The sequence below is a fragment of the Pelodiscus sinensis genome, chromosome 8 (genome assembly GCF_049634645.1).
Source record: "Pelodiscus sinensis isolate JC-2024 chromosome 8, ASM4963464v1, whole genome shotgun sequence".
NCBI classification, from domain to species: Eukaryota; Metazoa; Chordata; order Testudines; family Trionychidae; genus Pelodiscus; species Pelodiscus sinensis.
This window is the reverse complement of record NC_134718.1, coordinates 45,266,170-45,280,573: the sequence shown is the minus strand read 5'-3', so window position 1 is coordinate 45,280,573 and position 14,404 is coordinate 45,266,170. Positions and strand designations below refer to the sequence as shown.

The 14,404-nt window shown below is 46.7% G+C and overlaps 1 protein-coding gene and 1 pseudogene across 1 annotated transcript in view; one reads left to right on the top strand and one right to left on the bottom strand.

The window, feature by feature from the left end:
- The window catches only part of LOC102462261 (gamma-aminobutyric acid receptor subunit pi-like), a 60,679-nt gene extending 55,144 nt beyond the window's left edge, over window positions 1-5,535 (top strand). Inside the window, exon 10 of the mRNA XM_075935217.1 lies at window positions 4,278-5,535. Within this exon, the coding sequence (XP_075791332.1) occupies window positions 4,278-4,589 (312 nt within the window). The 3' untranslated portion in view covers window positions 4,590-5,535. The remainder of the gene's footprint in view (window positions 1-4,277) is intronic.
- A 4,386-nt stretch (window positions 5,536-9,921) lies between these two features.
- On the bottom strand, window positions 9,922-13,683 carry LOC142830473 (endogenous retroviral envelope protein HEMO-like; annotated as a pseudogene).
- Between the last annotated feature and the right edge of the window lie 721 nt (window positions 13,684-14,404).

Here is a 14,404-nt window from a genome sequence, read left to right as displayed (position 1 = left end):
AGGCCACTTTATGTCTCTAGATTATATAACCAAGTATGGTAACAAAGAATAGTTCATGAATATCTGAAGTTTTTGGCATTGTGTCATTAATGTTGCAACTGTGTGTAGGAAAAGGTGTAGAGTTCCTCCAGAAGGAGGAAAGGCACAGTTTGGGGCTGTTCCATGCACAAAAGGGAGTGAACAATCTGCTATATACATTAAGATGGAGCAAATTATTTCCCTCGATGCATACCCCTTTTTCTGAAGGTTGGCATGAAGTGGAACAGGGCCATAGCTCTGACTCCTAACTGAGAAGTCGACAGAATTATCCGGCTCCTACTGCATTTTAAATTGCAGAGCTGCAGTGGGATTTGGTCCTGGACCCAGCTCGATCAGGGACTGAGCCAGGTTGCCTGCCTACCTACCTCCTAAATGTAGTAGGAGCCAGGCAGGAAGGCAGTCTGGCTCAGTCCCTGCTTGTCCCAGTCTGGGGCAAGGAAGAAGAAGGTATCTTGCACAAAAGGGAGGGTTTTTCACAAAAAGACACCATCTACACAGTGCATTTTTGTGCAAAAACCTCCTTCCTCAAAAAGGATTGGAAGAGAATATGCAAATGAGAGCGCGAGATATGCAAACGAGCGCTCCGTTCTCATTTCCTCTTCTGGAAAAAGTTCGTAGCATAGCCATAGTCTTAGTCTTGTATCTACTTGTCGTGCCTGCTGCAGCTACAGTGCCCAGCATCGTGTTGCCTATGCAAGCATTTTAAATTGGCTTGCTAAATAAATTTCCAGGTACACCAGACACCGTGACACTCCTGGTTGAAACAATATTCATCTTGAAAATCTAGAATATTTAACAGAAGTGACATCTTTCCTTCTGTCAGCTATTGGATGTCAGACACTTTGGTTGGTATAAACAGCAACAACAGATGCCTTATTCAGTACTTTTCAACTCACACACAGTACCTTTCTATGGATGCTGCTGATTTTTGTATTCAACCAAATCCCTTTATAGTGCCATCTGTTATTCTCTCATTAAGAGTTGGGAGTGAGAGAAGGGTAAATGCTATCACATTTAAAAATATACCTGCAGTTGGTCTCTCTCTGTAAATAAAACGTTTTCATAATATAAAATAGCTTATTTTTTCTTCTCACACAGTGAGAAAGCCTTCCCAAACTTTGTCTTTTTCAAAAATCCCCCAATATCCCTGATTATATAAGTTATTTAAGTTATTTACTTATTCCCACAATATAAGAACTAGGTGTCACCAAATGAAATTAATAGGCAGCAGGTTTAAAACAAACAAAAGAAAGTTTTTCTTTACTCAGTGCACAGTCAACCTGTGGAACTCCTTGCCAGAGGATGCGATGAAAGCTAGAACTTTAACAGGGTTCAAAAAAGAACTAGATAGATTCATGGAGACCAAGGTTAAATCCATCAATGGATATTAGCCAGGATGGGTAGGAATGGTATCCCTAGCCTCTGTTTCTCTGGAGGTGGCTGTCAGTGGAGGGATCATGTGAGGATTACCTGTAGGCTACGTCTACACTGGCCCCTTCTTCAGAAGAGGCATGCTAATTTCTAACTTTGGAATAGGGAAATCCGCGGGCGATTTAAATATCCCCCGTGGGATTTAAATAAACATGTCTGCCGCTTTTTTTCCGGCTTGGGGAAAAGCCAGAAAAGAGTGTCCAGACTGGCGCGATCCTCCAGAATAAAGCCCTTTTCCAGAGGATCTCTTATTCAGGTAGGAATATTTCAGGTAGGAATACTTCAGGTAGGAATAAGAGATCCTCCAGAAAAGGGCTTTATTCCGGAGGATCGCACCAGTCTGGATGCTCTTTTCCGGCTTTTCCCCAAGCCGGAAAAAAAGCGGCAGACATGTTTATTTAAATCCCGCGGGGGATATTTAAATCCCCCGCGAATTTCCCTATTCCAAAGTTAGAAATTAGCATGCCTCTTCCGAAGAAGGGGCCAGTGTAGACACAGCCTCCGGGGCATCTGATATTGGACACTGTCAGCAGACAGAATACTGGCCTGATGAACCTTTGGTCTGACCCAGTTTGGACGTTCTTATTAGCAAGGCAGAGAGGTATTGGTAATTTTGTTGAAGATTCTGGGTTTTTTTTTTTTACAAGGGCAATCTGATAATCAAACTTGTGCTGTAAATACATTGTTTTATGTTCTGTGAGAGAACAGTGGCTTGTAACACTGTAACAGAAGCCAAATATTCACCTCATCAGAGACAGCATTTTCCTCTCGAGTTTTAAGATCTTCTCAGGGGAAAAAAATGAGTTGAGACTAACCTAATAAAGCATCAGCCACCTGTGAATCGTTCTAGTGCAGGTGTGTGAAAAGTGGCACATAGGAAGCATTCTTTCCTGCTATGCAATAAAACTGTAATTCTGTACAAGTTTTATTTGACTTAACCTGGGTGAGAAATCAAACTTTGAACTGAACAGAGCACTAACTCCCACCATTTTTAAAGCACAGATGTTGTTCTGCTCCTTTTGCCTTTCTTATAAAAATGGGAGCATGGGAACAGTCAGGTTTCTTCTGACAGGGTTCTTGATTTTATTAACTTTTGAAGTACCAGTTACAATCCTTATACCTCAGCCTTGATGCTTTGTTTAAAATGTCAGAGACACTGCTGGGAAGGATTTCCTCTGGCATCCTGAAAATGATGTGCGGAGTACAGTTTTTAAAGCAGAAGAGCTAAGAAATCGGTTCACAGTAAAACTCCACATTTAACATTTCCTTAGGCAGTTTTTAAAATGCAGACTGGAATTTTATGGCTTGGTCTTATCTCAGGTTTATAAATATATTTTAACTCAGTTTTTTTGTTTCAAATTACTGACATTGCTGCAAGAAACTATCTTGCAAATAAAAAGAATATTTACCACCAGGTGCATTTTCTGGGAATACCCACTATGCTATGCATGGTATATCTCTGTCAGTCAGAAGACACTAGATTTTTCTGGCAAATTGAAAAACTAAAAACAGTGATGATCATTTTTCCAGTTCCCTCTATTCTGTTTCACTGACTCAGTGCAGTTTAGGCCTAAATCTGAGGTAGAAACCTGACCCCACTGAAAGCAGCAGCAGAACCCCCACAGATTTCAAAGGGAGAGGACTTCAGCCATGAACTTTCTGATCAATACCCTCTCCAGTCAAAGCAAAATAAACCCCCTTGAAATGAGTGTAGGACTCAAAGAAGTGCTGCCCTTTTTCAGCAAAGCACTTAAGCATGTGTTTAATTTTAACCCACTGAAGGTTCAGCATGTGTTTCAAGTGCTTTGCTGGATCAAGAATTTAAATAAGGGATTATGAAATATTGAAGTACAGGCAGTCCCTGGGTTACATGGATCCGACTTACATCGGATCCCTACTTACAAACGGGGTGAGGCAACCCCACACTAGCTGCTTCCCCCCAGCAGACCAGGGAGACGCGAAGTTAGCGCCCTCTCCCCCCCCAGCAGACCAGGGAGACACGGAGCGGCTTTTCTCAGCAGACACCTCAGCTTGAGAATAAAGGACTGAGGGAAGTGAGGTGTGGGAGAATAAAACTGAGCTCTGGAGAAATGTTTGGCTAGAGTTTCCCCTACAATATGTACCAGTTCCGACTTACATACAAATTCAACTTAAGAACAAACCTACAGTCCCTATCTTGTACGTAACCTGGGGACTGCCTGTATTCAGTCAGTTGTGGGATTCATTCCTCTTCTCGATTCTTGTAAGTGCTTTTAAAATTTTTTTTAAAAGAGATCAATCTTCATCATAAGCCTAGGAGACTGAAGAATAGTCAGCCTACTGTGCAAAGAGATTCTCCAGAATTATGAGGTACTTAAACTTGCTGGTAGACCTAGCTTGAACTATGAGTAGTTGTAGCTCCACTGATCTGCTAAAATAAGGATATACTCCTATACAAGTTGTAGGTGTTGAAAATTAACTTGACCTTTCTAATAAAAATGTTGTTTATCTTCTTCGATATATTCATCAGATTTCATGTTCTCTTCAGTGTTTGATAGAACATTTCTGTGTACGTCTATTTTCCCTTTACAGTCAGATTTGAACTTTTGCCAAAACCCACCATGTAAGCCATCATGTTGTTCTATATATAGAGACTTTGAAAATTGATACTAGGCACTTCTCTGTATGTATATATCCACTATAATCAGGTGTACACTACAAAAAGGGAGTCACAGGGAAATCTAATAATTCACTTCAGTGCCAATGTAAATATATGCGATAGAATATATGCTTAAGTGCCTCCGTCCTGCTGTTTTGTTTCCTGTCAGGATGAGGATGAAGAGGTTGAAGAAGAGATTAATGGAGTACTGTCAGCAATTGCAAACAGTTGTAAAGTTTCTGACAAGATTAACAAGGTTGATTCAAAGAAAAACATCAATACCAGCAGTAGCAGAAAAAAGGAGAAAAGTAAACACAGTGGGTGTAGTTCTCCAATGACAGTGATGAAAAAACTCTTCTGTATCTCTGACTGCTTCTATGTTAAAAACCCATATCATATAGATACCTATGCCAGACTCTCTTTCCCATTATCATTTATCATAATAAATGTATTTTACTGGGTGTATTATTTGTATTTCTAAGTAAGTATTTTAAACTATAAAACTGTCATGTAAATTAAAGTAAAAACATAATGAGTACAGCTGGGGAAGCTTCATTGATTTTGTCAAAATAATGTTTTTTTTTTACAATGCTTTATGGTTAGGGCTCTCTAAAATTCATGGCTTTGAAAAAAATGTCACGGACCATGAAATCTGGCCTCCCCCTTGAAAGCAGCCCATTGTAGGAGAGTGGCAGGGTTGGAGACTCCTCAGCTGGCTTAGGCTGGAAAGGGACTGCACTTCCTCTTTTCCTGTTATTGAATAGTACTTCTGTTGAGTTTCTGATTAAATTATTGTTCATCTGTTACATTTCTCTAGTATAAAATCTGTTATTGTAAATTATTATAGTCCAAAACTGACCTCAGTTTTAGCATGCCCTTCTCTCTGGCTACGTCTACATTGACAAGATTTTGCGCAAATACTTTTAACGCAAGAGTTTTTGCGTTAAAGTATTTGCGCAAGAGAGCGTCTACACTGGCATGTGCCTTTGCACAAGAGATGTGCTTTTGCGCAAAAGCATCTGTGCCAGTGTAGATGCTCTCTTGCGCAAGAAAGCTCCAATGACCATTTTAGCCATCTGGCTTTCTTGCGCAAGAAATTAATGTTGCCTGTCTACACTGGCCTGTTGCGCAAGAACAGTTGCATAAGAGGGCGTATCGCTGAGTGGAAGCATCATAGTTCTTGCGCAAGAAACACTGATTTCATACATTAGAATGTTAGTGTTCTTGCGCAAGAACTCCCTGTCAGTATAGACAGGCGGCAAGATTTTGCGCAAAAGCACCCGCTTCTGCGCAAAATCTTGCCAGTCTAGACGTACCCCATATGTGGCTGGATCAGTGAAAAATAACTATAGGACTACAGTTCTAATCTGCAGCAGCTTTTGTGCAAAATCATGCCAATGTAGACACAGCCTCTGTATATGATTTATCAGAAGCCAAAAAGTCTTGTTTTAAAATTTTATATGTTAAGTTTTGTAAAATGAGAGACGAAGGGTACGTCTACACTACAGCGCTAGTTCGAACTAACTTAGTTCGAATTAGTTAATTCGAACTAAGCTAGTTCGAACTAACGCATCTAGAACTAAAAACTAGTTCGAACTAGCGTTTTGCTAATTCGAACTAGCAAGTCCACATTGAGTGGACTCTGAACAGGGCTTAAGGATGGCCGGAAGCAGTGCTGGCAGGGCATCAGAGGAGGACTTAGAGCGTGGAGATGCTGTCTCAGGCTAGCCGAGGGCTGCGCTTAAAGGGTCCCGACCCCCACCCCGGACAGACAGTTCTCAGGGGTGCCCCGCTTACAAACCAGTCCTGGCTTGGAGTGCCCGAAGTACCCACACTGGGCACATCACACCACTCGGCCATCAGACCGGCTGCACTTGCCGCATGCTGCCATCTGGGGAGAGGGGACAATCGGGGGGCTGCAGGAGAGCTTCCACCCCCAGAACCCGCAGAGCCAGCCCAGTCCTCCCCATCGGGGGCTCGTGCCCCATTCCTCCCTCACCTCCTTCCACTTACCCTTCCCTAGCCCCCCTTCTTATTGATGTACAAAATAAAGGACACATGTGTTCAAAAATAGAAACTCTGTTTATTTAACAAAACTCGGGGAAACTGGGAAAAGGAGGTGGGAGAGGGGAAGAGAGAGGCTGGGAGAGGGGAGGGGGAAAACTGGGAGGAGGGAGCTGAAAGGGGGAAGCAAGGGAAAGGAGGGGGTGGGGAAACTGAAGGATCAGGGGTGGGGGTCTCGCCGGGCCGACCGCCTCCCAGTACAGCGAGGGAGGGGGCCTCGGCGTCCCCGGGGCGATGGGGTGGAGGGTGCGGAGGTTGAGGTGGGGGGTGTGGACATTGAGGAAGAGGTTGTGGGGGTTGAGGAGGGAGAGGTGGGAGGGGGAGCAGGAGTGGGAGGAGGGACAGCAGTTGGGGGGACAGCTGGTGCAGGATCAGCACGGGGCACCATGCTCTGCAGCAGGAGCTGCAGGTTGGTGCTCAGCCCTCGGACCTCAGACAGCAGCTCGTGGCGGACCTGCAGGTCTTCCTGCATCCATGACCGCAGTGTGCGGTGCACGGCTTGCAGGGCCCCAAGGTGCTGGTCCCAGTATTCCTGCTCCGTGCTGGCAGTCCGGAGCAGGCCGCGGGTGCGGGAGCATGTCCCAGGCGGGGTGGTGCGCCCTGCACGAGCAGCTGGTGCAGCTGTAGAGAAAGAAGAGAAGGGGTCAGTTCTCCCTGGGGACGCAGAGGATGATGCCCAGCCCCCTCCCCAACTCCGCAACGTGAGGGTGACCATGTCCTGCACCGTCACAGCCGCTGTGCTTGTACAGAGGCCATGGTCAGGATGTCTGGCTCTCCCCGGGACTGGAAGCTGCCCCAAGACCGCACCCATGTCCCTGTGCCATGTATAGTGTGGCCGGGGCGGTGGGGGGAAAGGGGAGATGTCCCCTGCCTCCGTGTAGAGGGGACATGTGAAGGGAAATCATCCTGCTGGGTCCTGCCCCGGGGTCGGGAGCATGTCACGTCTCTTTGCACAAGCATGTGCCTATTGGGCAATGGCCCCTGGGTGTCACGCAGCTGGAGCCACCTGCCCAAGGGTGGCATGGCACGTGCTCGCACGTGTACAGGTGTCTGCGTGATCCGTGGAAGGCATGGCCCACGCGCGCGGTCCCTGGTCTCCCTGCCACCTCCCCCCCCGAACTACTTAATTCAAACTACTTACCCGGTACGGTCTCCCTGGACGACCCTGCCGACTCCGGTGCTGGGACATCCTGCGGTGGCCCCTCCGGTGTGCCCGGGTCAGGGCCCTCCAGTCCCGGCTCGCTGTCCCCCAGGCTGGCACGGACCGCCCTGCCCCCCAAGAGTCGGTTGAGGGCAGAGAAGTAGGGGCAGGTGGCAGCCCCTGCTGTGGCGCCACCCCTGGTGGCCCTGGCGTACGCCTGGCGCAGCTTTTTAATTTTAATGCGCACCTGCTCCTGGGTGCGCCTGTGTCCCCTGGTGGCCATGGCGGCTGCTATGCGCCCATAGACGGCCGCATTCCTCCTCCTAGTGCGGAGATCATGGACGTTGGGGGCCTGCCCCCAAACCTCAATGAGGTCCATGACCTCCGCACTAGTCCAGGAGGCCGCGCGCCGTCTACGGCCCCTGGCTGGCCCCTGGGTGCTGGGGGACTGGGCAGGGGACATGTCACTCCCACTGGCTGCCTGGCTCATGGTGGGGCCACTGGTTCGGGGCAGAGACTCCTGGCAGGGCTGGCTGACTCCAGTGCCGTCTGGCCAGAGTCTACCCCTTTAAGGGCCCGGGGCTGGGGGAGAGGAGAAGAGTTTTCCTGGTTGTGCCCAGAGAGGCCACCAGGGGGAACCTGGGAAGGGCTAGCCTCCCACTAGTTCGAACTAAAGGGCTACACAGCCCTTAGTTCGAACTAGCTAGTTCGAACTAGGCGTTAGTCCTCGTAAAATGAGGTTTACCTAGTTCGAACTAAGCGCTCCCCTAGTTCGATTCAAATTCGAACTAGCGGAGCGCTAGTGTAGCACCTATTAAAGTTAGTTCGAACTAACGTCCGTTAGTTCGAACTAACTTTGTAGTGTAGACATACCCTTATATAACTGTGTTGAATACATTAAAAAAATAAAAGCAGTAATGTTATTTTTCTGATATATTTCCAACATTATGTTCCCTCTGGCTTTGTCAATAGTGCATCTCTAAGAATATTATGTAACAATACTTTATCACTGGAGATTTTTTTATTTTATTTTTTGCTTCCCAGTAAATAAGTGGTTTTTGGGTTGAACTATTAATACAATATAAAAACACATGTAAATCCTTGCAGGATGGCAAATATTTAGCAATACTGTCCCCTAAAAACACAGAGGGCTCTGTCAGCCGATGGTCAGGACAGTGTGGCTACGTCTACATTGGCCCCTTCTCCGGAAGAGGCATGTTAATTTCCAACTTCAGAATAGGGAAATCCGCGGGGGATTTAAATATCCCCCGCGGGATTTAAATAAACATGGCCACCGCTTTTTTTCCGGCTTGGAGAAAAGCCGGAAAAAAGTGTCTAGACTGGCGTGATCCTCCGGAATAAAGCCCTTTTCCGGAGGATCTCTTATTCTTCAAAGTAGGAATAAGAGATCCTCCGGAAAAGGGCTTTATTCCAGAGGATCGTGCCAGTCTAAACGCTTTTTTCCGGCTTTTCCCCAAGCCGGAAAAAAAGCGGCGGCCATGTTTATTTAAATCCCGCAGGGGATATTTAAATCCCCCGCGGATTTCCCTATTCTGAAGTTGGAAATTAACATGCCTCTTCCGGAGAAGGGGCCAATGTAGACGTAGCCTCTGTGTGTGTGTGTGTTATACACCCGAGTCTTCAACTGCTGGGACACAAGGTCCTGTTGCAGCGGGCGGCCATAGGGAAGACTGACGGGTGCCCCAAGAAGTTTAACATCCGTGTCTTTAACCGCTAGGACCAGGGTCACGTCGCGGCGGGCAGCCAACAGGGAGAGCTTATTACACCTCAGATTTTGAGTGCTAGGAAACATGATCCCTTCGCAGCGGGCAGCCTAGGGAAGGCTGAGAGATGCCCCTACGGATCTGTTCCCTGGAAGTGACACGATCCAAATGCCCAGCTCTGCCTGTATCTGTCTCTTATGACCAGCTGGATTTATTTTAAATTGTGCTTGGTTCTGTTACAAAAACTGAAGGAGTCAGGTTAAAACTTAACCAGTTACAGGTTTATTAAAAAGGCTTATAAAGCATGCGGTTACAGTGGCTATTGCTCTATTTCTTAACTGCTAGCAAATATAGATCTTAAAATGGTTACAAAGGAAAAGGAAGATAGGAAATAATGGTACCAAGTGACAGCTTAATCTAAAAGAGCTCTAACACTATGTATATACTTAAACAAAGGACACATACAGGTACAATTTTTATCCCCTTCTGTGCCTCTTGACTCCAGCGGGTCAGGCCAGGGTCGGTCCCTCAATTCCTCGGAAAGGTGAATACGAGGTGGGCGTCCCCGTGGAACCTCGGGAGGTCAAACACCTAACCTGGCCAGCAGGTAGATGGCAGATCGACGCTTAGAATGAGTGTGCTGCTGGACCCATCTTTATACCCCTGGGGGCCCGTATCCTCTTTCTTATCTAAGATGCCAAATTGTACTGGTCCGTCTTTGTGGTGCCAGTTCTTACAAGGGAGTTTCAAATAATTTACACTTGTAAGAGAGAGATAACTAAATAGGAGTACTGGACATTCTTTGCTGGGCGGGAGATTCCTCCCCCCGGACGAGTGTGTGATCATATCAATATGGGTTTCAATCAAGGGCACTCCTCGGCAGCCTCTTGGTCAGCGATTAGTTCGACCACCCTCTTATCTCTGCTTACAGTTGTCCAGGGTCACTTGTGAGCTAGCATATCCGGGCCTCCTGTCAACGCTTCAAAGACTATGCAGATTTTACTGCTCTGTGTGCCCTGTATGCTTCCAGGCAAGCAAAGATGGATGTTATAGGGGGTTCATATGTGGCAACATTCCACCCCCTGATATGACACACCACGTCCCAAGATACAAGATGGCGGTGATGCCAGCACCTTTTGCCCACCTTGGGGGAATCTAAAAGTGCCCAATGGTCTGATTAGGGGTTTCAGGATCGAGGAATTGGCTGGGATCCTTTCCTAGTGCTGTATATCGGATGTGCATGGAAGAGATAGCTACATTAACTAGGCATTTTACAATACATAAGGTTATGCAGAAAATGATTACAACAATTACAATAGTTAAAACAGTAGTTCTAATGGAATGTAAGAAAGGAGTTAGGGAAAATCCCAACTGTTGAACTAACCAATTTAACCATGAGATTTCCCCGTCCTTAGTTACAGCATGTAACACTTTAACTGCATCTTTTATAGCAGACACATCTTGTTCAATCTGCCCCGAATGGTTCACTTAGAAACAACAAGATTGATTAATCACAGCACATACTCCTCCTTACTGGGCTAAGATTGCATCTAATGCTATTCTATTTTGTAGGGCAAAGCGGGCCACTGATTGGATCTGTTCGTTAAGTAGGCCCAGGGCATCTGCAGTGTGGTTGAAAGCTATTTCTAGTTGCCCTGACACATTTACTATGGCTTGTTCAAGTTCAGCTACTCCAAGCCAGGGCAAGAATGCATGGGTAAATTGATGGAAACCTGTAGGATGTCTCACAAGAGGGTTAATAGTAAATTTCTTCTTGGATTGGTGCAAGAAGCTTCCAAGGTTTGTGATATCTGGAGCTGTAATGTGTGGGTGTACCGTTAACCCTCTGAGGGTATGTCTACACTACCCCCCTAGTTCGAACTAGGGGGGTAATGTATGCATACCGAACTTGCTAATGAAGCCCGGGATTTGAATTTCCCGGGCTTCATTAGCATAAAGCCGGCGCCGCCATTTTTAAAAGCCGGCTTGTTCGAACCCCGTGCCGCGTGTAGCCGCGCGGCACGGGGTTCGAACAAGCCGGCTTTTAAAAATGGCGGAGCCGGCTTTATGCTAATGAAGCCCGGGAAATTCAAATCCCGGGCTTCATTAGCAAGTTCGGTATGCATACATTACCCCCCTAGTTCGAACTAGGGGGGTAGTGTAGACATACCCTCATGTCCCAGAAAGCACCATCCTGTCCAGCCTACTGGCAGATATTTGTAGGCCTTAGTCCCACAAATGAAAAATAATCTTTTTTAAGGATAGGGGAATATGGTCCCTTATACCATCCCCTTCCTGTGTGTCTCTCCTTTGGGGCAAGGTACACAGCATAGTAACTACTATTAGTGATAGAGTACTGGAGAGCGAACAGCAGATCTTGTAGGATCTGGTCTGGTGGCAAGAGGTCTGCCTTAGCACACAGGTCAGGCAACAGGCTACTACCATTTACCAGTGTAGGGTTATAGATGTGTCCAGTGCTAGGGACTATTAAAAGGGAATTATTGTACCAGGTACTGCTTTCCTGGTACTGGCTAAAATTCAAGGGGATAATGACAGCATTGCTAATGCCAAACAGGGGTCTGTGACCAAGGGAGACATTGATAACATTTTCCCAGCAATTTAGTGTTCCCTGATGTGTGAATATCCCAGGCTCCTAGTTTCTTATTGAAAGTTGCAATGTGGGTACACTGTTGGTCCTCAAAGCTACCCAGCTGAGGTCCACTGCCTTCCTTACTTTCAAAACAAATGGGGTACATTTCTTTGGAGGTTCCAGTTACATATTCTACTGACTTGCACCATACCGTCCGTTGCCATGTCCAGTGCCACCCCCTTGACCTCCCCTCAGAGTCATTTTGAGGATTGCAGTAGTTGCTGTCATCGAACCATACCGGTCCCTATCGGAAGATGTCGCTCTTGTTCCACCAGTCGTTTGGGCTGAGAGGGACAAACTCAATTCCCAGTCCGGTAGAGGAATCCAGTAGGGTGCACATCCAGCAATCTGTGGCAGCAGCAGCAGAAACAATGGTTTGAATAGCACCTTTGAGCAGATGTTCTGGTACAGCAGTAGCAGTTGGAATGAAGAGGAGAACCATGGTGAGTGGGAGTGCCACGTCTCGCTTCAATAGTCTATAACTAATGATAATTGCAAACACTAGAACAGAAAGCAGTATATAAATATATATATATATACAGTTCATAATGGCTTTCTGACTTCAAACAGGCATTGGGAGGGATTCATCCCACTGGAGCACTGTTCGGGGCCATTGCCTCAGTTTCCTGTAATAAAACATAAGGTCAGCCGGTCTTGGATACAATCCAAGCCTCAGTAATGGTTATCAGTGTTAGCCCAGCGTCTGCAGTGGTCCAGACTCCCTTTCCCTTATAGGAGTGCAGTACACGGGTTTGTGTCCCCAAACTGGGGTGTTTGATCACCACTGTGTCTCCAGGTGCATATTTAGAATCTTTAAGTGGTACAGTGGGGCTTGGAGAGGTTCTCCCTGTAGGGAAAAATCCTTTGTTGATCGGACTGCCCGTAGGAGTCTGCCAATTGTTTAAACTTTGTACCACAGTATCCAATCTGTTTCCCCATTTGCCATCTGTGGGCCTCAAGTGGGCTTTCAACAGTCCATTCCAGCGTTCGACCATGCCATTAGACTGAGGTCGGTACGGGAGGTGAAAGGTCCATTGGACTGCGTTGCGGAGGGCCCACTCATTTACCAGTTTGTTCTTAAAATGTGAGCCATTGTCAGACTGGATTTCCTGGGGTGTTGGGACAAGGGCTATTAAGCAGTTTAGTCCCGTGATTGTAGACAACCCTGTTGCCCATCGGATTGGGTAAGCAAAACCAATTCCTGAACAATTTCCACTCCAGTTAAAACATACTTCCACCCTTGTTTACTGGGGTGTAGGGGACCAATATAATCTACTTGCCAAGTTGGCCATAGTACTTTCCCATCTCTTAGCCTGGCAAACCGTTGTCCTTCTGTTATATGTTTCCTGAATTCAGCACAGAGGGTGCAAGCTCGTACCAGATCTCTGGCTTGTTGGTGAGTGATAGGCCACCCCCAGGCACGTGCCTGCCGCACCAGCTCATCGCTTCTTGTATGTCCCAAGGTTTCATGTAGCCAAGTGTACAAGCGTTCCCAATCCACCTGGGCAGTAAAAATCTGTGCTGCTGCATCTGCTAGGTTATTCAGTTGTGCAGCTGGGGTGTTGTTCTTTTGGTGAGCTGACACATTAACTATACTTAAGGCATGTTGGGTTGCATGCTGGTATATCCATTTCCAATATTCCAATCCCCAAACAGACTTCCCCCCTATTTCCCAGTTATTATTTTTCCAGTTAGTTATCCACTGGGTGGCTCCAGCCCATACAGCATAGGAGTCAGTGTAAATGGTACTAGCACCTGCCTCACAAGCTAGTTTGATTGTTGCCAGCTCTGCAAGCTGAGCTGACCCCTCTATGTTTGCAGTCAGGGGTGCAGCAGATGTGTCTGCTGAGACTGCCGCAGCCTTCCCTATCCATTTCCCTTTCACTAGCTTGGTGCTTCCATCTGTAAACCATACTCCTTCAGGTTGTGATGGGTTAAATGGAGCTGCATTCTTAATAGGAGACTGCTGTGGGGGAAGGCGGTACTCTTCAGGCATTCCCACCTTCCATAGGGATTCTGTAATCATGCTGGGATTTTGTGCAGTGTCTGCCCCACCTACCCTGTGGTGTAAAGAGAGTGCCCATCTCTGGACAGTCATTTTCTGGGCTACTCCCGATGGTAACTCCCCTCCAATATGGGCTTAATGATTGGGAGAGGAGTGTGAAGCATTATGGTTTGAGCCTGAGTTAGCTCCTCTGTTTCCCTTAGTGCTGTGTAGGCTGCCAGAAGCACCTTTTCATAAGGTGTGTAATTTGACTGTGACCCCAGCCATGACTTTGAGCCAAATTGTATGGGACGGTGGGGTACCGCTTCTCCTTCTTGCCACAAGGCATAGGACATCCCTGTGTTTCCTACAGTGAGGTACAAATGAAATGGGGCATTAGGACCCATGGACTGATAAGTGGGTATCTCGTTTATCAGCTGTCTCAGGGATTCCTCGTGCATGGGGTCCAATTCCCATTTAGCATGCTTTTTGAGCAAATCATACTGTGGTCAGGCTATGACTGCAAAACCAGGTACATGTTTTCTCCCAAACCCCAAAACTCCAAGCAATTGTCTTAATTGTGCCTTATCCTCAGGGGATGGTGCCTGGCTAAGTTCCTGTACTGTCTCATTTGGCACCATCCTGCGGCCTCCCATCCAGACAGTGCCTAGAAATTTTACCTCATGAGAGGGGCCTTGGCATTTGTCCGGTGGTAAATCTAAACCAAGACTCT